Source organism: Mycteria americana, chromosome Z (genome assembly GCF_035582795.1).
Source record: "Mycteria americana isolate JAX WOST 10 ecotype Jacksonville Zoo and Gardens chromosome Z, USCA_MyAme_1.0, whole genome shotgun sequence".
In the NCBI taxonomy this organism is placed as follows: Eukaryota; Metazoa; Chordata; class Aves; order Ciconiiformes; family Ciconiidae; genus Mycteria; species Mycteria americana.
The window spans coordinates 12,522,991-12,546,598 of NC_134396.1; the positions used below are offsets into that span (position 1 = coordinate 12,522,991).

Here is a 23,608-nt window from a genome sequence, read left to right on the forward strand (position 1 = left end):
TATAATAAATAAGCACAAGAACTTAATGTGAATGAGCCAATGATGCTTGAAAACCTGCATCTTTTGTCCTTTTGTTGTTCAAGTACTTCTCTTCTGTATCAAGTAACTGTGGAGGGTTTAGCAACATACTACGGTTGTGGAACTGTAAATTTGTAACATTTGTTGGAAAGAAGAAGAAGTTTGTTGGAAAGTAAAAAAAATTAAAATACAGGTTTAATTGGTGAAATACACTGCTGAGAATGTTCAGGGAACGCAGCCATCAAGTTACATGCAGTAATGACTACCTAGACATTCAAGGAAGTATTTTATGGGAGAGATCAGACCCAGTCCCTAAAAAGCAGATGTGTTGACCAGTGCTAATGGTGTCAGCACTGCAAGATGCGCTCACTGGCAGGCAGTGAAAAGGGTGGACAGATATGCCCTAGAGAATAAGGAAACCAAGCAGTGGAAGATAAAGAGTATACACAGGGAAAATGACCGGGATGGGGCAAATACTTCTAATAAAGAACAGATGATGGATGTATTCTCCAATTCTGACTTAAAGGCACAAAAAGTTTCACAAGAAAAAAAGAGAGAATCTGAAATAATTATTCTATTCTGCAGATAATATTCCAAACCCATATGATCTTGTATTTCATACAAATCTAAAGACATTTATGCAAGTCAGTGTCCTTTACACAGTTTGAGGAGCCTAACTCAAACAAACAGATTTACATCATTACTACAAAAATTCACATCACTTCCCAGAGAAGCATGGTAATTATCTAGGTTATGCTTTTCACTGTCTTTCTGATGAAAATATGAACTCTTACCCTGCAATGTAATTATCTTTCCCAACTCAACTCCTACTTCAAAAAAATTGCATCACTCCAATTTTTTTCCTCTTTTACTTACTGTGGAATTTTGCATTCATCAGAGTCCTCTTTCAATTATTCTACATTTGTTGATTATTTTAATACACTGAAATTCTGTACAAAGAGGAGCTTTTACTCTCTCTCCAGCCACAAAAGATGACATTCTACTAGTGTCTGGCAACTTAATTATTGCATCTTTTGGGTTAAGACTCAGACTCACAGATGGTAGGTAAAGGAAGGTGTCTGTGTGCTTATGCCTGTACACGCTCTTAGTTAGTAAACAAGAAGTTAAAAAAAAACAAACCAACACCACAACAAAACCCTTCCCAGATTCTTCCAGCTTCTGTTAGGAATTATCTAAAACTTAAATTATTTGCTTTAGTCCACAATTCTGAAGAGTGCTAGCTTTGCCTCTCTGCTCACATCCAAAATGTCTAGAGAAACATAGTGGAAGAACATGGTGAGAGAACACTAGAGTAAGACCCTACAAAGGAGGGAGCAAGCCTCTGATGAACATTGTGTCCAACATGCATCCATAAAACCACATGCAACTCCTGACAAGACAACATCACAGAACATAATAGCCCAGTTACCAGAGTTGAAGTGAGGTCAAGCCTGGAATTCTAATTTTAATTGTCTTGTTCTAATTTTTTTTATCCTCCTGACTTTTTTCGTTGTAAGTTCACAAATAACTTGTGTACATATTGGTTCTGAATAAACACTGAGACGAGTTTATTGTTTCTCTTAGTTGGAATTTCCTAGAGGAAAAATACTGACAAAACAATTTAATAGCATATTCAAAATTAAGAGTGCATTTTGGCCCAAAAGACTATAAATTAACCTAAAAAAAAAAAAAAAGACAAAGACAATTTCTTCATTTTCCAAACAAAACAGGAAAATAACTGCAACAAAAGAGCATTTTCAAACAGTCACTAAACAATACTGTGAAAGCATGTTTGTTAATAAAGGTAAGGACAGTTCCTTTGGAGGAAAGAGGAGTTCTACTGCCTGAGGCTGAAAGCTGTGTGTTTTGAGAAGTGTGCTGTAAAGAATTAAAGTATTTGAGCTTCATTAATCTTTGATATACGTTCAACAAAAACAGGAGAACTACCTCACTCAAATCTGAACCATTTCACTTCTCATAAAATTGTGTTTTTAGAGGAGCAAGACATGTTTCCTGTCAAGTGTCTGAAAGAGGTCTTCTGAATTTATTTCAAAGGTGCAGCTTTTCTCAAGATCATATTGAGGACTGCTCATTCTCATGCGTGACAGTGTTGCTCAAGGCTGTTGCCAAATGTCACAGTACCACTTGTGACAGCCACAGGGAGAAGGGGGAGTTTTCACAATAGGAATTGTGCAATCAGATTAGCCAGTCCAAGGAGGATTATAAAGATGTGAATGATCAATGCTGGCCACGTCAGCTGCCCAGCACGATGCAGGGAGATCACGTAGATGAGGGACGGATACACGAATACAAAGGCCAGACCACATGTTGCTCCAGAGTATCTGAGGAAAGGGGGGGGGCAGGGGAGAGGGGAGGAAGAAAAGAAAAAAAATAAAAAAAGAACACTTTGTGTTAACTCTTATTTCTTGTTGTCATTTTGCCCCCTCAAATCAATGAACAGTCTGACTGAACAATGACTATCTGCAGTCGCTAAACATAAATTTCTGTTCCTTGCTGTCCTTCACCTCCTTCATGGGCATTTAATTATCCCCCTGTGTGTTGCTCAGCCCCCTGCTCCCCTGTACCTGTGCTCTGACGTGCCTCTGATGTTTCAGATGCTTCTGGGGACTGACTCCCTATCTTTGACTTGATGTTTCTGCTTTCTTTGGGGAAATTTGTCAACATGCAACAGAAAAAAAACTGGACAGTGCATCCTTTACTATCAAAACTGAAAATCTCATTGCACCCCAGCCATCTGAGGACACACGTTAAAGCATGTAAGCACAGAAATGCACCTGAATCTGCAACTTTTATTTTAATTTATTTAATGAGCTCCTAGCAAACCATTCTCCAGACCTGAAAAGATCAACATGCCCTCCTGGTAACATGATCAACCACAGCAAGTGAAACATTTAACTGTTCTTTTTCTAACCACTCCCTTGCTTACCAAAACCTTCTCATTATTTTCCCCTACTGTGAGTTTCCACCTTCTAAGCTATACTGCAGCCAAATGTGCATTATTAACTAATAATATATTTTATTTCAAATATTTGAACATTCCTTTTATACAGAGGAAACATCATAATACCAAGTAACCACTTGAACACAAAACCAGCAAATACTTGAGTTAGACCGTATATAGACAATTTATCACCTGGTAACTCACTGTTCAAAATGTTTGATTACTATGCACAGTATGAACACATTAGCAGAGGTCAGGATCAGTTTGCAAACAGAGAAATGTATTGCGTTATATTTATTTGGAATTAATAACTAGACCATCTCTATTACTGGAATACAAAAATTTTCACTAAAAGGAGAGGTAGAAAAAAAAAAGGAAATAGAAAAAGCCTCAAAGATCAGCCACTGGGCAGAAGTAAGTTATTTTGCTACTCTGGTCAGACTCAAGCCTGTCATTCTGGTTTTATAATTGCAGATTTCCATGTTTTTAAACACTTCCCTCTCCTGGTTGCTGTAGAAAAGATGCAAACTAGGAATGAATGACAATGATTACAAATATGGTGGTGTCAAACGTAGAAAATAAAACTCATTGGATTATTTCCTCCAATCTTTCTCAATTATAGAAATCCTAGGTGTTTATTAACATGGTAAATTTAAGATACCATTTAGAAGTGTAACTTTTATGTCACTTTTCCCTTTGAAGTTACTTGCTTTCTTGGATTTTTATTATGGACTTTCAAAACAGCTTCAGATGGTCTTAACACAAAACAAAAACTTGAGAGAAGCCACACAATAACCAGGCAACTTTTCTACTGACACCCTATTCTTTCATGCGCGTAGTTACAAGGTCCTCAGATACAGCTCCAATGAAACTTGGGGAATCATCCCAACCACCTCAGATACAGACACAATTACAGATAGCTGCTTGTCAGAACTTTAAAAGAGCTGATTGTGCATACTTCTAAATCATTATTTACAACTTAAAAAGGTGTAAGCCTCACAAAATATAAAGATAGAATTACCTGCACTCATAACTGTTCCTTTTCAAATCAAGAGGCAAACATGCAGCAACACCACACGCAAGTTCACTGTGCAAGCAACACTCACCTTATAATACCTCCGATATTCGGATAAAATCTTGCCATTGCTACTCCAGCTCCTACAATTGCTAGGTTCAGGACGAGCACATGGAAAACACTACAGGAAAGTGAGGAAAGAGTGTTAAAATCTATGCTGTATTTATTACAAAATACCACCATTATCCTTCACTTACACTAACATTTAACTGGTACATGGATGGTGTTTCCATTTGCACAGCTCACTCCTCTATTAAAGCTAATTAATTTCACAGCAAACATAACATCTACTGAATATTCAGAGTGCCAAACTCTAAATATCTAGTGTTTTGACTCAAAATATTCCTAAGGAGTAAGTATGTGTAATTTGGCAGTTCTTCTGAAAAACACCATACGTGGCACTCAGCACTCAAGTATTTCAGATGGATATTCAAATACCAAAGAAACAATACTGTATAACTTAATTCCCACAAGAAAGAAGTAGCTTGTTCAGAGAATGATCTGAATTGCTCAAAGTGAACTAATGGAAACCAGAAAAAAGGAAAAGATGCATCGAGTGGAAAACATTACATAGAATACTAGGAGGAAAATAACACCTTAAAACTTGAACTCTAATGCATTTTGATAGAGGACAAACATTTAGAATGTTGGATGTAATTTAATAACTGACCTGTGTATTATTTATGCTGTAATTTTTTGTTGAATCTGTTTTTACAAATAATTTCCTCTTGTTTTTCTTTCTGCATTAAGGATGAAAAAAATGGAGATTTTCTGTTCTGCAAAAGCAGCTTTTAATGCATTAGACAAACTCGGTGTAGTTATGCACAGAGCTGAGACTAAGGAGAGTATCACTTTTCTTTAGAGAATATGAAATGTTGGCATATTTTACCATAAGGTAAAGTCAGGAAATATAATAAAAAACTATGATATTTTGGTCACACAGCTGTTTCTATGAAGGGAAAAAAATTCACACAGAGGAAATATACACTTGCAGGTTTTGTTTATTCTTCTGAAGGATTTGATTTCTTAAAATAAACAAAACCTGTAAGCCAATGCTAATTTTTTCTTAACTGTAGAAAGTATCTGTATTAGGAGGATGTCACTAACTAACAAGCTTTTTAGAAGTGACCACTTCCATGACTGAAAGGCTTACTGCCAGTTTCCAAGTTAGGAAGAAAGATTAGAGACGTAGAGTAGTCTCATTAAAGTTTAGGGGAATGGAGGTAATTTAAACACGAAGGAATAATTTAAGATATGGACTACTTCTAACATTCACTCTTAAAAATTGATTTCAAAAAGACAGAAATAATATCTTCAATTTTGTACATGACATTTTAACAAGCGTACAAGAGGTGTACCTCAGAGACTGAAAATAGCAGTGGGAATATAGCAGCTGAAACTTTAACAAAAACATAATTGGATATTAACCTGGTAAAACCCCAGGAACAAAAAATAAAATCCCAAGAATCAGACTTATTAGGGAAAGAAGGACCAAATGTTTACTGCTTCTCTAATATTACTAAGGAAAGCCAATTAACTAAACTGTTCATAAAAAACTGTCTGCCATTAAAAATTACTTCCTCTCTCCCCACACATACAGCAGATTGCAAATCTTACTGTCAAATAGCACAATTGAAGCCAAAAGTTTATGAACACAGAAAATGACGGCACTTCTTCCATTCTTTTTTGGCTGAGATTAATTTTTTAGCAAGAGGGATTAAAAAGAGTGCAGGCTTAGTAATTCAAAAACATTTTGCAAATTTGGGTCGTTCAGAATATTTTAGCAGAAGACCTGAAAAAAGTCTGAAGTATTTCATTCTGGCATGATTGAAACAGAAGAAGTGATTTTGTATTTCAAAGTTGTTGCTTTTAAAACATTAATTCTAGCTTCTTACAACTTCAAAAGCAAAGTGGGGTGTGTGTGTGTTTGGTGTGAAATTAAACACTTTTCAACTTCTTGATCTGGGAAGAAATCATTGTGGGGGAGGGAATGCGTTTTGGCTCAAATGAAAACAATGGTCTCAAAATGCTGGAGCCTCCAAAACAATTCAGTATTTGCAGAGTAGTGCTTTGCAGTTTTAATTGTTACAATTAAGCAGGACCCTCAAGAACAATACCAAAATCAAAAAGTCTGAAAAGGATTTAAATCCATCTTTTTCAGGGCAAAAGGTTACGCTGTATTTCTCCCCTGGAACATCCTTGCTCCCTTTTCTACCTTTCTGAAACAGCCCGAGTTGTAACCATGTGATCAGACGACAGGTATTTAACCTGCAACCCCTTTCTTTTATCTAGGCAGGTATCCATAGTTCATCTCAGCTCCAAGACAGGAAAAAGCCTCATTCTTAATGGAGAGAAAGGCATTATCATTTAGGAAAAAACTATCCTTCTGAATAAAGAAGAATCTGATATCTAGGGCTACTAGTAGCTGTATTATTTGAGATAGTATTTTTGCATAAGACTGTAAGTTTCATACAGGTGTGCTCCAGAAGGGACAAGCGTTTCTCATAGCCTGTGACATTTTAACAAGTTCTAAATTGCTCAGTTTTAGCCTGACACTGGCTTACAGTACAATTAATAGTCACCACACACTGCAAAAGGGCGGTTAGAAGAACAGTGTTTTTGAGGGGCATAACCATAACACCTCTGCTTATTATGACTATAGGAAGAAAAGTATTTAGGTGATGTTAGAGATCAGAAAGGATTTGGTCCCTTTTTACCTAACCACCTCGCTGGCACATAGCTGTTTTCTAAGCAGCATAACTTTCTTCCTCATGGTCAATGGCAGCAGAGTTGAGTGGCCCATGCCATGGCTGGATTGTCCACCTGGGCAGCCTGATTAGCATTGCTGCTCTGAGGCACAGGTTGGATTGCCTTAAGGAGGCTGTAATTCACAAAAGAGGCACACCCACGGCAATCCACGTGTGGCACATGGTACTCCGTCTTTTATATCCTGTCCTGAGTCTCAATATTCTCAGTTGGGCAGATGAAGAGTCTAGCTCTTTTCTATAAAGGGAATCACTGCCCACCTGCAAAAGTCCCGCAATCCCACAAAAACGGGGGGGGGGGGGGGGGGGAATCAAGCTTTCCCCCAAGTCTTGCTTTTTTTCCGCCATTGCAAAGTTAACCTTTCAGATTGACCTTTCAGAGTCCACAACCAACCTGGTATGCTAGAAGATCATTAGAGGGCTTGCTCTATCAAGTTCTCTCCTCTGGAAGTGGTAGTTACAATTAAGTCACTGAACAACAGTGACCACATATAGCTAATTAACTCCAGCATCCTCAAAGTAAGAATCATATCAAAAACTGTGAAACCTAACCGGAGGGCAGGGGATATTTAAAGAAACAAACTGATTTTAAATCCTCTCAGGTCAGATGTAAGGAAATTAGAAGTGCTGGACTCAGCATGGAGTCACAGAGTGAACACACACAATACGGGAACCAGGAAAGCAAGGAAAAAAAGCAAAACAGGATCATTTAAGTAAGAATTTTTGAAAGGTTACTGTATCTAAAAATGCATTTTCTTCCTGGAAATCTCACTCAAGTGACATCGGTCAAAAGACTATGAATCACAGCAGTTAAGAAGCAAGACAGAAGCTAGGTGAAGCGCAGATAACTAAACACGCACGCAAACAGCAGAAATGTATTTAATTGCATCAGGAGACACACATCTGTGGGAGAACTGGCAGGTCTGCTGGGCTGCCATGGAGTAAAGGGAGGACAATCTTTAAGGAAAGCCAAGTGATTTCTGTCCATCAGCTTATTTAACCGCTCAGAACAGGGAAGATGTTAAAAAGTTTTAAAAACTGATCAGATGACTGTACAAAGCATTTTATGTGCAGCATATAATTAATCAAGGGAATTCTCAGTCACAAATATCACTGTAGCCAAGAGCCAATAATAAAAAAATAGCTTTCTGTACATCTAAGAAGATCCAGAGTCACGTAAAAAATGGCAGATAAACCACATGCCTCTGGCCTTAAGTCACCCGTTAAATGATGCCATTGCAAACATATCTCACTTTAGAAAAGAAAGTAATTTCCCAATACATGACATTTTGGCCTTCCTTTGCAACACCAGGGAGAGAAAAAGAGAATGAACAGTTCCTTGGGTTTCATCCCAGTATGTCACTTTCTATGTTGCAGTCTGTACACTAGCATACATTTTGCAAAATGAAAGAAGGAATTAGGATGCCTTCTCTTGTCTCTAAAACTTTTGCAGGAAGCACAGAAAGGCTGAAGGCTTTGTGATGATGCCTGTCAGAAGACTACTGTGCCCAGCATGTCTACAGATGTACTTGTTTTTAAGATGGGCAGAGACACAGGTGACTGATTGATACTGGTACATAAAAGGAAGGAGAATCCTCCTCCTTAGAAGCAGGGGTGCTTTTGATCTCCTCCTTACTGCTGGAGGACACAGGATGCTACTCATTTCCTCTATGCTTCAGACAGGCAAGCTGCCACTGTTCAGCTGATCCCTGATGTGAAACCTGGGAGAAGAAAAAGTTATGTATTGTCTGCTTAAGCTTTTAAGTTTGGAGAGGGTGAGCTGCTTCATCATGCAAGACTACAGGTTAGTAGGATACACTATGAACAAGCACAGGAAAGCATTGTTAGTAGACAAACAGCACTGCAAAGTGTCTAAAAAGTGTGGGACAGAAGAGATGGGGATCAGTCTTCAGACAAGAAAAGCTCCCCTGAAGTTGAGTAAATGGTTCCTCATTATAATCCAGTTATAATCCATGGCCTACCAACAAAAGCCAGGATATGAAACAGGATGCTGCTTTTGGTAGAAATTGTCTTGGATAAGACCACCTGGCAAGACTAAGAACTACAAAACAGCAAACTAATACCTTGGTGCTTCATCATATCCAGTGACAGATAAATAGGAAAGAAAAAGGAGTTAAAGCAAAGAATCAAATTGATCTGAGCAACACAGTCACTGCTAGGAAATAAAAATTATCTGGCAGCCCTGTGAGCATGTGTGTGATCAAGCTATTCAATCAACAGCCAGCTCTAAGATGCATCCATCAAGAATTCCAAGTGGTCCAGCTAATAACTTAATGGCTATCTGTTAACTCCATCCATAGCAGCAGCAGGTATCCACATCTGCAAACAGTTGTTCATATGAACAAGACTGGCTTTTAAAATCAGGGAGCTTCCACTTCATGTGAAACCTGCAGCACAGCCATATGGAGCAACCCAGGGCTTAAAAATGAAGATAGGAAAATTTACAATGGGGACTCAGACCAAACGAGGAGGGTTTTGTTTGTTTGTTTGGATTTTTTTGTAAGAAAAGAAATAATAGGACGATTATAGCCAGAAGGTAAATTTGTAACATTCTCTCAGCTGCAAAGGAAACTTAACACAGGAAGGATAAACCTATGGAAATACATGTGATTTAGCACATTGAATCACAGGGTTAACCAAGGGTAGGTTGCCAACAGAGATCCTCAAATGCGCAATCAATATGAATTCAGCACACTACCCAATGTGCTGTATAAACAGATGGACGGACACACCATCAGTGCACACCCCTAAACCCCACTTCCACAACCTGAAAATAAAAATAGGAAAAGGTAGAAAATTCATGTAAATGTACAGAATCAGTCAAAAAAGACAAGATTTTAAACTGTGGGTGTTTTTTTGTTGGTGGGTTTTTTTTTTTTTTTTTTTAATTATTCTAGAAGAACAGCACAGAACCCCACTTTCTATTCTGCTCTTTTTCTCCTGCTTCATCCTTTTGGTTCATTACCTACATAGAAATTTTATCCAGTCAAGAGATCGGGAATATTCCCCTCCATATATACACCTTATGCACACATCTAAGAGCTAAAGTTTGAGTCTCTGCAGTTCAGTCTTCTTACTGCCTGAGAACCATTAGCCCTGGACATTGAAGATTTTGATAAAAGAAGCCGAGTATATGCAACTACTACTAGAGTGCTCATTTTCCTACACAAAAGCCATGGAACTTAGTATTTCCAGGTAGGTTCTTCAGGGTGGATCAACAGGCTCCTCAGTGAGCCATCAGTTTATGTCAGTAAAAGCTACTTCTTTATATTTGCAAAATGCTTCCCCACAAAAGCAGCGCTGGGAAAAACTCAGAATACTGAAATTTTTCCTAGAAAGGTGATATTGGCACAGTGCTACTAAAGGACCTTCATCAGCTTTAGCTACTGGTGAGAACCAGTCATCAAAAGACATATTTCACAACCAGGTAGTAAATCTTTACTATACTCCCATAGACAGGTCCTGTGCTTGCTACCAGTCTTCAATTAGTCCCCATTGCATAGAAAAACTAAGGGCTGACACCTTGCCGGTTGTAAATGCACAGAAGCCAGAGCTTGGAGGTTAGTTGAGTAATTTTTGTGCTATATTTGAGATACGTGGGATACTAGAGAAGGAGACACAGCCAGAATGTACTACCTTATCACTATAGATTCGAGTGATTTAAGTAGCTTCCTAGAAACCATTTTTGACTTCTCAGAAACTTTAAATACCTCCTGATAAGGAGTCTTAAAAAAAAAAAAAAAAAAGTGAGCGAAGCTACCCACAGGACATCCTGGAGACAGGAACCAAGCAAGTATTTGCATCATCACATTCGTCATACCATGAAGGCTTAAAACAGCAAGCTGGAATTAACCTGAGAAGAAACTGGTATGAAGCTGTAGGTTCTAGGAGAGGGCATGAGGGAAATGAAAAACATTCTGGTCAGGGAGTAACTGGAGGGAGGAGATAGGAAGAGGCACATCCACATAATATAAAGGACATGGCTATTTCCCAGTGGCTGTGAAATCCATGTTTAGCACTTAAATCAATGGCCTTGTTTCCAACAGTAACTTGCAGCAGTTTCTAAAAATCTCCTCAATGTTGAACTGCGTACAATTTAGCATCAAAAAAAGAAGGCATTTATTTCACTGTCTAATTTTAGGCATCCAATTTCTAGACCTTCTCATACCTATTTTAGGACCCAGAAGAAACCTGAAACTTGGAACAACATCTTCCCAGACCTGTATGCTACTGCTGATGCCACACAGGAAATACACATTTCTTCCTGGGATATTTTTTTCCCTTTCCTCCATCAACAGTAATTCACAATATAAAATAAGAAACTCAGAGAGAAATGCCAACTTCTCAGCTGTGACAAATTCAGACAGTACTCCAAATATAAATGTCTTAGGTTTTATTTAAAAAAAAAAAAAAACAAAACAAAACTAAAACTGAAATCTGGATCAGCTCTTCTCTGGAGTTCAGACAGTGTACAAATGCAGGGTTGTGGCTCATCTCTGAAATTAGCATGTGAAAAGCTATTTTTATAAGCATAGCAGCAGCCTAGATAACACAGCTAACGACTCACTTAGCTATTAGCTCTGTTTAAAAACAGATGGATGATTACCAATTATGCACAATCAAAACACATATGGCACCCTGAAATGTTAATATCCAGAGTGTATGTCCTTCACAGCTTAAAGACTACTTGACAAAATGTTTCTGGACTGAACATAATTTTTTTCCTGTACAACTTTTCTTTTGCCATATAAATGCATAACACGAAGGAACTGTGTTGACAAAATTCCTCTGTTTATTGACACAATAAAGAGCTAAAACAAAAGAACCCCCCCATTCTGCTCTGCCGAACTGTAGCAGTCCTGATCTGCAGGCAAGTTTATTTTGCATGCCTATTGACCCCGACTCTACAAACATTTTGAAATTAGCTTTTGCAATGTACCTAATGCAGCAAAGGAAATGCCCGAAAGCTCAGCCAAATTTCTGACAACAGAAGGCCAGTTATGCAAAGTGCGCCAAGCTCTTGTCAAGGAGTAGGCTTCTTACCTTGGGTAAGCATTTCCAAAGAACTGTCTTAACAGCTGAACTCGTGCCAAATAGCCCAACAGTGGATATACAGTCATCATCTGGAACAGCAGGAATATTCTTGCAACAAACGACATGATGTCATCACTGGGAAAGTTATCTAGAAAATTCTAAACATAGGAATAATGTTACAGTTATCAATGGTGGCTTGGTTACATGTATCTGCTGATTTTTAATAGCTGTGTGCAAGAAAGAAGGGGATAAAAGCCAAGCAACTACAATTGCTAAATGAACTCCATAACATGAAATACCTCTCCCTCTTTTACAATTGCCTTGCCACCAAATAGCAACTGATTTTTTAATATTACAGGGCTGATGTCAGCTTTCATGTTAGCATTAAAGGTAGAATTATTTTCTAATCTTCTGAACATCCTCAAATAATAAAGGCTGTGGATGGGCCACCTGATTTTTTAGGCAGAGAGATTCATATGCTCCTATTACCTGTCATATCATATCTAGATATTAAAAACAGTCAGTTAATCAGTAAAACTGGATCATATACAAATGAGGAAGGGATCATATACTACAAGTGGGAACATCTGAAAAAGTAGTGTAAGACTTAAGTATCACGGAAATATACAAATGGCTTTGTAAGTACTTAGGAGAACTACAGAAAATAAATAAGAAAAATCACTTGTCATCTATTATTTAACTGTGGATTTCACCTCATGAAGTTACTTCAAATGGTTCGAAAAATCATTTCATGGTTAAACAGTGGTACCAGTTCTAACTAACGTACAGTCTGAGGAAGCCTTTAAATGCTGCTTTATTGCTAAATATTATGCAAGAGACATGGAACACCTGGCATAAAATGGATCACCAATTGATAACTCCTATCTTGGAAGTAATTCAGGGTGTGGGAATCAGCCTTGCCTATAAGCAGATAACAGTTTAATAGCCTTCACAGGGTGTTTCACATGGTGCTATTATCTGAAGAACTCTGCTGGCAAAGCTCACCATAGTGTTAGATTCCAAACCTACCTGCGGTGAGGACTCCTGTCTAAACGAGCTTGCATTCGCATTATATTTCTTTTTCTGGAGTACCTGGAACCAGTCCCAATGAGTGGGATTGGTCACTGCACACACAACTACACATAAACATAATACTTTTCAAGATTAAAGAAGCAAAGAAATTAAAGCCTCAACTGTTCACTGGTTCATTTTGGTCCTTTCTTCATCACTTTCACAGAGTATGTATTAAATGTTTGGTTTTTACAGAACTACTGGCAACCAGACATGAATATAAATGAGATAACACAAGCATTACTCATCTGCTTGTGGTAGTGCCCATGAGGCGTTAGCCAACTGACCAGAGTCAAGGACAGATGTGTCTGCCAGGGTGAGTCATGAAGCAAGAAGCAGTAGCAGTTCTTTTTTAATACATATTTATTAAAAGACCAAGGACAAATATACACTGTAGTAAAATCTCTCACCTGTTCAATACATTCTTTGGACAGTGGTGGAGAAGGAAAAGATGCAAAAATTATCACTCCGACATACAGGTATGTTAATCCCACCAGGAAGTATGCAATAGAGAGGTCTCTCACCTGAGGAAAAATAAAATCTTATTTTGGCCAGCACTGACAGACCAAAACAGGCAAAATAAAAACCTCATGAGATTTCTATTGCATTTATTACTGTTCTATATTTATTACTATTACTTTTATATTTTCAGTTTAACTTTCTATTACTTGCATGGGGACTTCAAATCTGGTCCTGCATCATATCAGAAAGCTGCAATAAGATACCCTGAAGTGGAGCTAGACAAGTATTATGTCTCTATCTACACACAGAAAAGTCACCAAGAAACAGATATGCCAATAGATGTACCATGTTATTGCTGGACGCACAAACGTACACTGGTTATTAAAACAAACAAGAAACCCCCTCTACTTTCTTACATTCACCTACTCCTACCTAAGAGCCTTGGGACACAGAGACAGCTGTCAAAGACAGAAAGCCCAGCAATCCCATGTGTCAAATTTCTTGTCACGACTAAAATCTTGCAATTAAAGACATCAGCCTACCCAACTGCAGATATAATGTAAAGGACATTTTTTAAGAAGCTGCTTTGAAACCAAAGAGGATGATCCACACACACTGGCTCCAAACCAGAAACTAATACATCAGGTGTCTGTATGAATGGTGTGATAATGGAAGACATGGCTAATACACCATTAAATAAAAAATACAAATAAAACACCAATAAACCAGAAAGGCATAGGTAGGCACAGAGGTATATATGTCCTTTAGCTTTTACACTATATTTTATAATGACTCTTTCAGTTAAAATTGCCTATCTGCTTTTATTACTGAATTTCTATAAACACCCCAGGTAAATGAACTAAATAATCATCAAAGATTCTTAGGAGAGAGTGCTGAAGCTAGGGTCATAAATCTGTATTTAACTATATTACCTATACCTAAACATGGATTTAAACCTTAACTTCAATGTTCACTTCTGAAAATTTTGGCTATGAAGTATCTAATATATATAAAGATTGTCAACTACACAAAAATAATTAAAAGTTTTTAGCAACATTTAGTATTGGAAAATAAGCAGCAAATCTACTCAAGTACTTTATGAAATTGCAGAATCCACATACACCAGAGTGACCTCATAGTGATGTATTTAGTGGGTTATTCTTCTACATCAATTCTTTTTTTTTTTTTTTGAAATAAAGTGGGAGACCATTTGTTTCTAGTTATTAACTAACTATATTCTGTATAAGCTTATGCTACACTACCAAACACTCATTACCTTACAGCAAACCATTCATTCAGCTGCTGCTAATAATCAGCTTCTTAAAGGATTACTATTAATGCTTCAATACATGACTATATTTTCCTATGTCTGAGAAGCAAGTCTTAGTAGTGCAGCAACAGCACCAAATTATTAGGACTATATGGTTTCCTGACCAGGATCATAATTATGGCCTCCAGCCAGCTCACTGAGCGTGGGCAAAGCTTGATCACATCTGTGCATGGAAATGTTTCCCTAAGTGTTTCTTCACACTACCTCCTTGACAAAAGAAGCATATCCTATACCTTTCTGGGGTATTCCGAGGGCAAGGCGGTCCCCAAGGAAAGTATGAAGTGCTAGATTATGAGTTTCAAGAAAAGTTCAGAAGGAATCTCATTTTTAGTGAGGGAACTGGAATCTCCTGCTCATTTTGCCAGTGCTTTTGGGGTAGAAGATTGATGCTTTTTTGCCATCAGTCTGCAAGAGGCCAATGATATTTCTCATCAGACAACAAAGCACTGTTAACGTGTACCTCAGGGTGGCCCTCATGCCCCTGGTAGCTGCGTGCTTCCAGACGCAACCTCTTCCCCCTGCCGACCAGTTACTTGCAGCTGGAAGATGCTTCTCGACTCTTCACACTCTCCTAGCACTGGTCACTTAGTAAGGACTGTCAACCTCCATCAGAGGCCGAGCAACAGCATTTTCTTTAAATTATTCCCAGAATTTCTCCTCAGTGACATGAGAAGCTGTACAGGGCTTTTATATAATAGCTAAATCTTCAAAAGCACCAGTGCCCATCCTAAAAAGTGATTTTAGGAATACTAAATCTGAGCATCCAGATTTCTTACAGGTATTTATGAGTAACTTCCATTAACCGCAGGAGCCAGAGACTAATCAAGGTAAGGTGGTTTTGCAGACAGACATGGACTCTCATCTCTTGAAGACAGAACTTGGACAATTTTTCAAAATGCACCCAAGACCTTCTTAAGGCACATCATCTGACAAAACCTGTTTTCATTTGCTTTAAATTTGGTATTTTAGGTGTATGCCTCGTGTAAAGACAGCATAGTAACCTGTAGTTGTTATTTGTATTCAGCCTACACATAAGCTCTAGAACCAATTGTAAAACTATTTTTGCTGTGACAAGTACTTGCAGTTGTGAGGGCAAGCAATCTGAAAAAATTCTTACTGCTTCCTTTGGAGTACACTTGATTAAGGGTAGATATCTAGTGTGCTTTTAGCTGTGATTATACTAACCAGTTCATGTTCCTACAGTTAAGGGTGTATGCTTTCATCTGTACTGAAACTAAGCACTGAGATAATTTTGATAATGTATTTTTATAGCATGTAACATAACAGACTCTTGTCTTCAGGTGCTCTCACCATACAAAGAGTATCCAGATTTTGATTTCCATAAGCAACAAGAAATAAAGACAACTCAAAAACGTGAATTTCTTTTTTCTCAAACATCTGTCAGCTCCCTTGCAAACATCTGCTTCTGCATATAAGACAGTTATCTTTGTACAAGAGTGTGTCTTTGTGTATATAACATGAACATCTTTTGATTACTGTTCATTACTCTTCAGGAGACCTGCGTTCAATCCCTAAAGACCTTGACTATAAATACTGTTTAGACAGCATAATTCCAGATAAAACCAAAGGACACATGGAGAGAGATAAAAGGATTAATTTTAAGTAACAGAGCAATAATCGCATTTGTCTATTTTAAATTTTGTATTAAGATGTTTATATTCAGAATGGACATCACTGTGATGGAAGCTGCCTAAGCATAAATAATATGGCAATCCTCGCACCTGGAGTTTATAATCTAAGATTCAAATGTAGAAAAAATGGTTGAAAGGAGGAAGTGTTTGGGGGATCAAGTGTAAGGGAAGTATCAAAAGATAACATGCAGGTCACAGTCCATAAGGATCACAGCTTGCCACCTGCCAAGCCCTTGTCAAGTACACCTGAACTAACAGGCAGATTTTGAAGTGGAACTTGGAGAACGTATGTTCGCTGCAGTTACTGCCGACCAGGAACTTTTCTGGTCAGATGCACAGAACAAAGTGTTAAAAGTGCCTCTGGAAGAACAGCACCAGAATGAAGGCAGAAATCAGCCTCCTAACAAAAGAATGAGTCTGATAAATCGGGTGGAGCTAACAAAGAAAACTCTGAAAGTACAAGACATTATATCACACTCACAGACTAGTACCCAGGCGCAGGCTGGACCTGTGGCACAGGACTATATGCCGCACAGTGAAGGCTCTGTGGCTCTACAGAGCCACATTTTCTATGTGACGCTGAAAAGAAAAGGCAACTTCCAGGCCTTGTTTTCCCTGTTGCATGCCATAGAGAAAATAGCTCATTTTTTCCCCAGTACCACAGTGAAAGCTAGTTTGTAGAGTTGCTTCTTGGGTAGAGAAGCCTGTATCAGTGCTCAGTAATTATTACCACATTAGAAGAAGTACTTTTTGATCACCTCATTTCAGATTGGTCATTTCTGAAAAAAGAGTTGCTGCCTCTGTAATCTCTCAAGAGGACTCTGATCCACAGCATAAAACCAGACTTCACCTGTTGCCCTTCATCAAGGGCAAGTGATAACATTTAACAGGATGACAAAAAAGTACTTCACCAAGATGCATAATGCTGTGCATGATTTTGGCTGTAAAGAGAAGCCAATGGTAGGGCAGCATCAATGGAGCCCACTCTGTTTACAGGGAATAAATAGTGTTTCAATATTGCAGAAAATAAGAACCATCCACAGCTCCATGCCTTCTGCAGTTACCACCTGGACAAAAAACATCTCCCCACTCCCAGCCTTTCCCCCAGGTAGGTCCACAAACAATTGTTAGGAGACAGCACTAGCATATTCATGCCTGTAGATAGTGCTCTGGGCTTGTGCAGCACCTGTACAGTTGCTCAGGGAATCAGATCACAGCCATGAATCAGAAAAAAACCCCCATACAAACAAAAACCCCAACAAATTACCTTTTTGTGGCTGGGTTAGTTTTCTATGCAATCAGTTTCCAAATGAGTTGATTGCGCAGTGCACAGAAACTTACACTGATAAATACAAGGGAGCGGCAGAGGGAGTGGGAACAGGGAGCTCAACTTTGCACTGCAGACTAAGAACCCTGCTCACAGGGCTTCTCCAGGCTGTGCTGCTGACATTTGGCTTACTCCAGTGCACTGCTCTTCTCACACCCAGGCCACTGTACTGGAATAGCAGCCAGAGGAATTCTCCCCCCATGTGTGTTTTAGCTCTGGGCAGTGATACACGCCTGTGACCAGAATGGAAGCTGCTATTGTTTTGGATTTCTGACTCCATAAAAGGAATGTTATTGTTTCTCTTACTTTTTTCCACCTCCCCAAAGAGTTGTTCTTATGAGCACTCATTTCAGCAAGTTTTGTTCAAAACTAAAACAGTACTTTTCCAGCTTGCCAACTTCTATGCCTTTTCACAGAATTCTGATGGAAGTGACATGTTAACAGGTCGATCCATAAAACAGTGGAGTCTCCATTCGACTCTGCTTGAGATACTGATATAAGAAAGTACCTTGTTGATGTAAATACATAGGAAAAAATACCCTCAACACTGTGACTTCTGACAGGAGTTGAGACCCCTATACATATGTAAACCTCCCACTTAGTCCAGCAGCTTAGTGAAATAATCACAAAACAGTTAGCTCTTCAATAGCATCAGTGCTTCATTAACATTTGCAAAGCATTATGAGTCCTAGGTGAAAGGTTCCTGTACAGCTACAAACAGGGAAGGAAATCTCTAGCCAAATAAAACTCCTGGAAGAACTATGCACAGATCTGGTTTCCCATTACAAACCTTTCCTGTCATACTTAAAGGTGCTCTTCCCATGCAATTTGAACATTCTGCTGGAACACGAGAGTCTTGTCAAGGGCTTGGGATCTGTGCTAGGGCTGACTTGGAAATTCAACTTAAGCTCCAGGGAGGGCATTCAGAAAAGCCGATTCAAATGCAGGCAGCCGTTTCTTCCTCCTTAACACAGGAAAAGCAAGCTGGAGAAGATTCCAGGTGCTGCTCTTTGCAGCTGATTGCTTGCTCTGATGTAAATGGAGGGGAAAAAGCCAGAGGAAAAGTCCTGAAGGTGGCATGGAAGCATTAGGCCTTGTCTGCATAAACAGTTTATTGCTGGAGTGACCATGCCTTTAGAATTTGAAAGCCACAGCTAAAGAGGAAGAGCAATCTTACACTTTTCCACATTGTAAGATTTTCTTAGAAAACAGAGAAGAAACTTACTTAGTTTTCTTTCTCCAGAGTTCCACTAATCCCCTCTTTAGTTGTTAAACTATTTTAAGAAATGCCCATAAACCCTGAAAAGCTTTCCTGGAGGAGAACTCATGACTCCTTTGCAGAGGTGGTCACTCGCAAGCTGTCATTGGTTCACAAGGACAAAAAAATAACTATGCAGATTACTATAGAAAAGGTCATCTCACTGCATTGGCACATAATCTGCACTTCACCTCTGAATAATCAAATCAGATATCTTTTATCTGATGTGTTGTGCAGGCAAGCAACCCTAGGTGGCCTTGCTTGAGCAGTGGAGTTGGACAAGATGACATCCAGAGGTCCCTTCCAACCTCAACCATTCCAGGATTCTGTGATTCTGTACCAGTTTTTCATACCGCTAATATTTAAAAATCTTTGTATGTTACTGTAGTTACCTTTACAGCTAAGATTTTAATGAAGCTGGACAAGAGTCCTGGAAAGTAGGGAGGAAAAAAATTAAATAATCAAAATAATTACAGTAAAAATGTACTCTAGGACTCTAACTCTGTATCATGTTTACTCCATTTTGTATTTTATAATGGGAAGATATTAAGAAAGAATGCAGTTCCATCTGGATGAGCAGTACCTAACTTTTTCAAGGGCAAAGGACCAGTCCAAAGGCTACATGGCACAAAGGTTCCCAATCCAGGCTTCAACTTTGAGGATTTCCTAGATAGGGTCAGGTTTCCCTATGAACCTTGACTTTGACTGTGACACAAAACTACTGAAGCGACCCTGAGACTCTGCTAAAATCAGGCCTGTGCCCAATATTCTCCAGCATTTTTCATTCTAAAATTGGTCAGTTTTTCTACAGTCTTACAACATTGTCAAGCCTTCTGCCTCGTGTGTAATTTGGCCATTTAATATCAGCCTCACCACAAATAAGTCTGGGACCTCCTCAAGGCTTTCATTTGAATAAATTTGTGATGTATCTGTTACTTGTTGGTAGCCAGTGAAAAGTATGTATAACTGGTTTCTTATCAGATCACAAGAGTGAGTTACATTTTTGTGAAGCTATTACAGTCCCTGGATCGATTTCAAGAGAAGCAGACAGGAAAAAATTAGTGTCGCCTGGCAATCTAGATACAAATCAGCACAGTGTTGTGAAATTACTTACATTGTTTTCTTGATTCCTGTTATTTTGAAGAAGTGTGATGACACAATTGTGGATGAAGAAGGCAAGTGTCAGAACCCCTGTGAGCTGAGGGAACAGAATTCTAAACTCTAAGGGAGGAAAAAAAGTGTTAATAACTTACTTCTTTGAAACAAACAATGCCAAAATGCAGAGGACATACAGTGCTGTGGAGTCTTCCGGCAGAAACATAAACCTCCACATTGAAATGGGACAATCTATCTTATCTTTGACCATAGCCAACGCAGATATTTAATCAGGAAGTACAAAATGCATGAAGACAGTGGTTACTATATAACACACTCTCCAGCAAAGTTTCTTGAGAGACCCCAACCATCAAAGAGTTATTCTGTTAATCTAGGATTTACACATACAAGCTTTTCTGCTTCTCAACAGTTAACTGGAAACCATTTTTGAGGCAGGAACTGATTGCAGTGAGGCTGTATATCTATTGGTCCCTGAACAGGGAGATGGAGGGAAGGAATCATTTGCTCTGTGAGCATCTTTTGCTGTTAAGAAGTCACTTAGGCTACCAGAGGAAAAATGACATCTGTAGATGTTTAAGAAGTTCTGCTTACAAACCAGGGCATAAAGAAAGACAGAGCAACTTCCCGTCTTATCATACAACTTACAGCATCTATGAAAAATTTATTTATTTTTTTGTCTCCATGGGAATAGCATTGCTCTGCTTCTTTGAATACTCGAAGTATTATGTAAACAAGATTGTGTTTCTAGAAGCACTGCAACTGGTCTAGGAATTCACCAATCTGTAACATCATTAAAGCATCATCTTTGTTGGTATTATATAAAGATATATGTACTCTTTAGAGTGTTAACAGCAATTAGAGATCCCTGAGCTAGCTCAGCTTCTGGAAAGCATCCAGCAATATAGCAAAACACTCATCAGAGGCTCACAAACCCTTACAGATCAAACCAGAGAGAGCTCCATGCAAACGTATTTAAACCAGATTTCTCTAAAGCGCTATGAAGTCAGCAAGGTAAACACACACCAGCCAATTAATGAAGGACTCATCCAGGTTGAGAGAATATGTCTTCCTTGGGGTGGGATTCACTGTATCTTCAATACCTAAGTAGCATGATGTGCTACTGATAGAATTGAGAGTGCAAGCGACTTTTGGGCTTGTTTTCCATCCACTACTTTAATCTCAATAATAAAAATCAAATTGACAGATTCAGAATCTCTTTCAGCACTGCATTTCCCCCATCACTACAACAATCAGTAGTAGCTGGATTTGTATGCACTAGCTACATGCTTTGTCTGTCTCCTAGCAGTACTAGTCGCATTGCCAAAATAATCAAACTACTGGGTGCTCCACTTCTCAGTGACCCGCGGCACACATGTTGTGCTATAACTCGTTTTACACTAGGACTGCTGGATAGATCTTGGACTTGAACTTCAAGATGCTTAAAACCTGATTTCTTAGACTTAGGCTGGTTTCCAGTTTACATGGGTTTGCTAGTGAGCTATAGTTTGGGCAAATTTTCTCCTGCACTCTCATCAAGAGTCTGTAGATATGAGGCCATATGAGCATTTGAAGACTCCCTGCTGGGGCATTTCAGGTTAAAACCATGTTTCTATGCCCGCAATGGAGCAAGACCAAACATTGTGGTCTATCTACCGACTGAGCAGCACATGCTTAAGTATCATCTCTACTTACAGATAGCATTAAGAATAATGCCATACAAAATAAATTAGGTCATTAATGCAGATGCTAATCATCCAATGCTTTGAAATCCAAATTTTTACACTGGAGACAAAAGTAGTTTGTTAGTCCAAAAATTCTGCCTAAAAGTAAATGCAGTGATGGAGGAAAATAGATAGCATAGGCAGCACTGTTTCAGAACTACCTACATCCATCTATAAGTTTGTACTTACGCTGCAGTAGTCAAAAGGTTTCTCAGGGAATTACGATGATAATCCAGTTCATCCTCAAAGCATCTGCTTTGGTCTTGCACACAGTCACACTCAGCAAAAATTGCCTGGCTTTGAAGACTCAGCCAGACAGGACAATAATTTTTTGATTCTTGGCGACATGACCAAGTTGAAGAAACTGTTTTACACAGCCTTTCACTTGTTTCTTGTCATTCAGATCTTGAAATAGGGTTCTGAATGCCTGGCTGAGATGAGGGAGGAATGACCTTCACCAGTTATGGAAAAATGAACAAACAGATTTGATGACAGCTAGGGGTTGGGGGGCAGAGAAGGGGAACACTGGGTTTTGAGCAGACCTCTTTGCCAAACCTACATGGAATACACTAGCTAAGCTGTTTATTCTGCTTATTATTGTGCCACATCAATTTCAGTTCAACTAGAGAGCTGAATCAACCCAAAGGGGGTGGTAGAAGAAGGCTAAGAATAAGAAGCTGCAAGACTACCGTAAGTATGATGTGAACACACTTAAATCAGTTGAATTTCATATCAGTAACTTTACTCAACTAACTGCTATCTGTAGTTTACTCACTGAGTTGTTACTCTTGTTGCCACAGTGTGTTACTGTGATTCCACGAATTAGATCAGATTCTGTTAGAAACACGGAACAACTCTGGTGTTTCTTTTTTTGACCTCTATCTTGCTACATTAATTCAAAATCCATCCTCATGTTTTAAGTTATCCTTGTTTTCTTCTCCAATTCTACGTTATTGGACCTAACAATAGTTTGCAACCCATGCATAAAACTGTTAGTACAGTGCTTATTGTGACTGGGAAACTAAAAATGCACAAACCCACAAAAGAAACCCTATCTCTGAATTTTGCCTTAAGTAAATAAGTAACTTTTAAAGAAGGACAAAATACTCTTGTTTGGAGAAGGAGTGATATAAGTCAATAGTACAGGGGACAGCTCCTTGGCGCTAATGGGTCGTACAATTTTGCCTGTTGAAAAGGATTGGGAAAAAACAGCTAAGACCTAACCCCAGATCTCTCATTCCAAGCCTCCTAAAACAAGAAACTGATCTCTTCATCTGTTCATGCAATACCACTGTTTATGACTGTGACATCTCACATGGTAATTTGTAACAGTAATTTGTAACAAACAGACAGCCACCAAAACAACATTTGAGAAAGAAAAGAAACGTACTGGAGAGCTAATGGGTGTTTAAAAGAGAAGAGCTAAGATTATAGACTAAAACCTGAGATGGATCGGGAAGTACAGGAAAATCGTACTTATAAATTACGGTGAATAAGCTATTTCATTTAAGCAAGACAGTGTGCGGAGAACTTGCAGCACCTTTAACCAGTCAGTCTGTCTACAGTTTGTCATTTGTAACTGCTACTAAAATAGAGATGATCTGAAAATGGTGCAGCCAGAACTTACTATAATATAGGCGAGACAGGACTATGGCAAGTTGCCTGTCACATGATATATATTGGAGATACCTCTGATGGGCACTCCTCGTCTTCTCCAGTGTTGATACTGTCTCCTAATTAAGGAACATCACTAGGAAGGGGATTTCTTGTCACTTTTTCACAAGGGATCCTTCCTG

At 38.7% G+C, this 23,608-nt stretch overlaps 1 protein-coding gene across 2 annotated transcripts in view; it reads right to left on the reverse strand.

The window, feature by feature from the left end:
• Window positions 1-1,479: 1,479 nt before the first annotated feature.
• The window catches only part of SLC38A9 (solute carrier family 38 member 9), a 49,600-nt gene continuing 27,471 nt past the window's right edge, over window positions 1,480-23,608 (reverse strand). Inside the window, exons 9-13 of one of the 2 annotated variants that reach the window (XM_075527356.1) lie at window positions 20,090-20,196; window positions 13,357-13,470; window positions 11,885-12,033; window positions 4,087-4,176; window positions 1,480-2,360 (exon numbers count right to left, since the gene is read on the reverse strand). In XM_075527356.1, the coding sequence (XP_075383471.1) occupies window positions 2,195-2,360; window positions 4,087-4,176; window positions 11,885-12,033; window positions 13,357-13,470; window positions 20,090-20,196 (626 nt within the window). In that variant the 3' untranslated portion in view covers window positions 1,480-2,194. The remainder of the gene's footprint in view (window positions 2,361-4,086; window positions 4,177-11,884; window positions 12,034-13,356; window positions 13,471-20,089; window positions 20,197-23,608) is intronic. The other variant, XM_075527353.1, reaches the window with a different exon arrangement.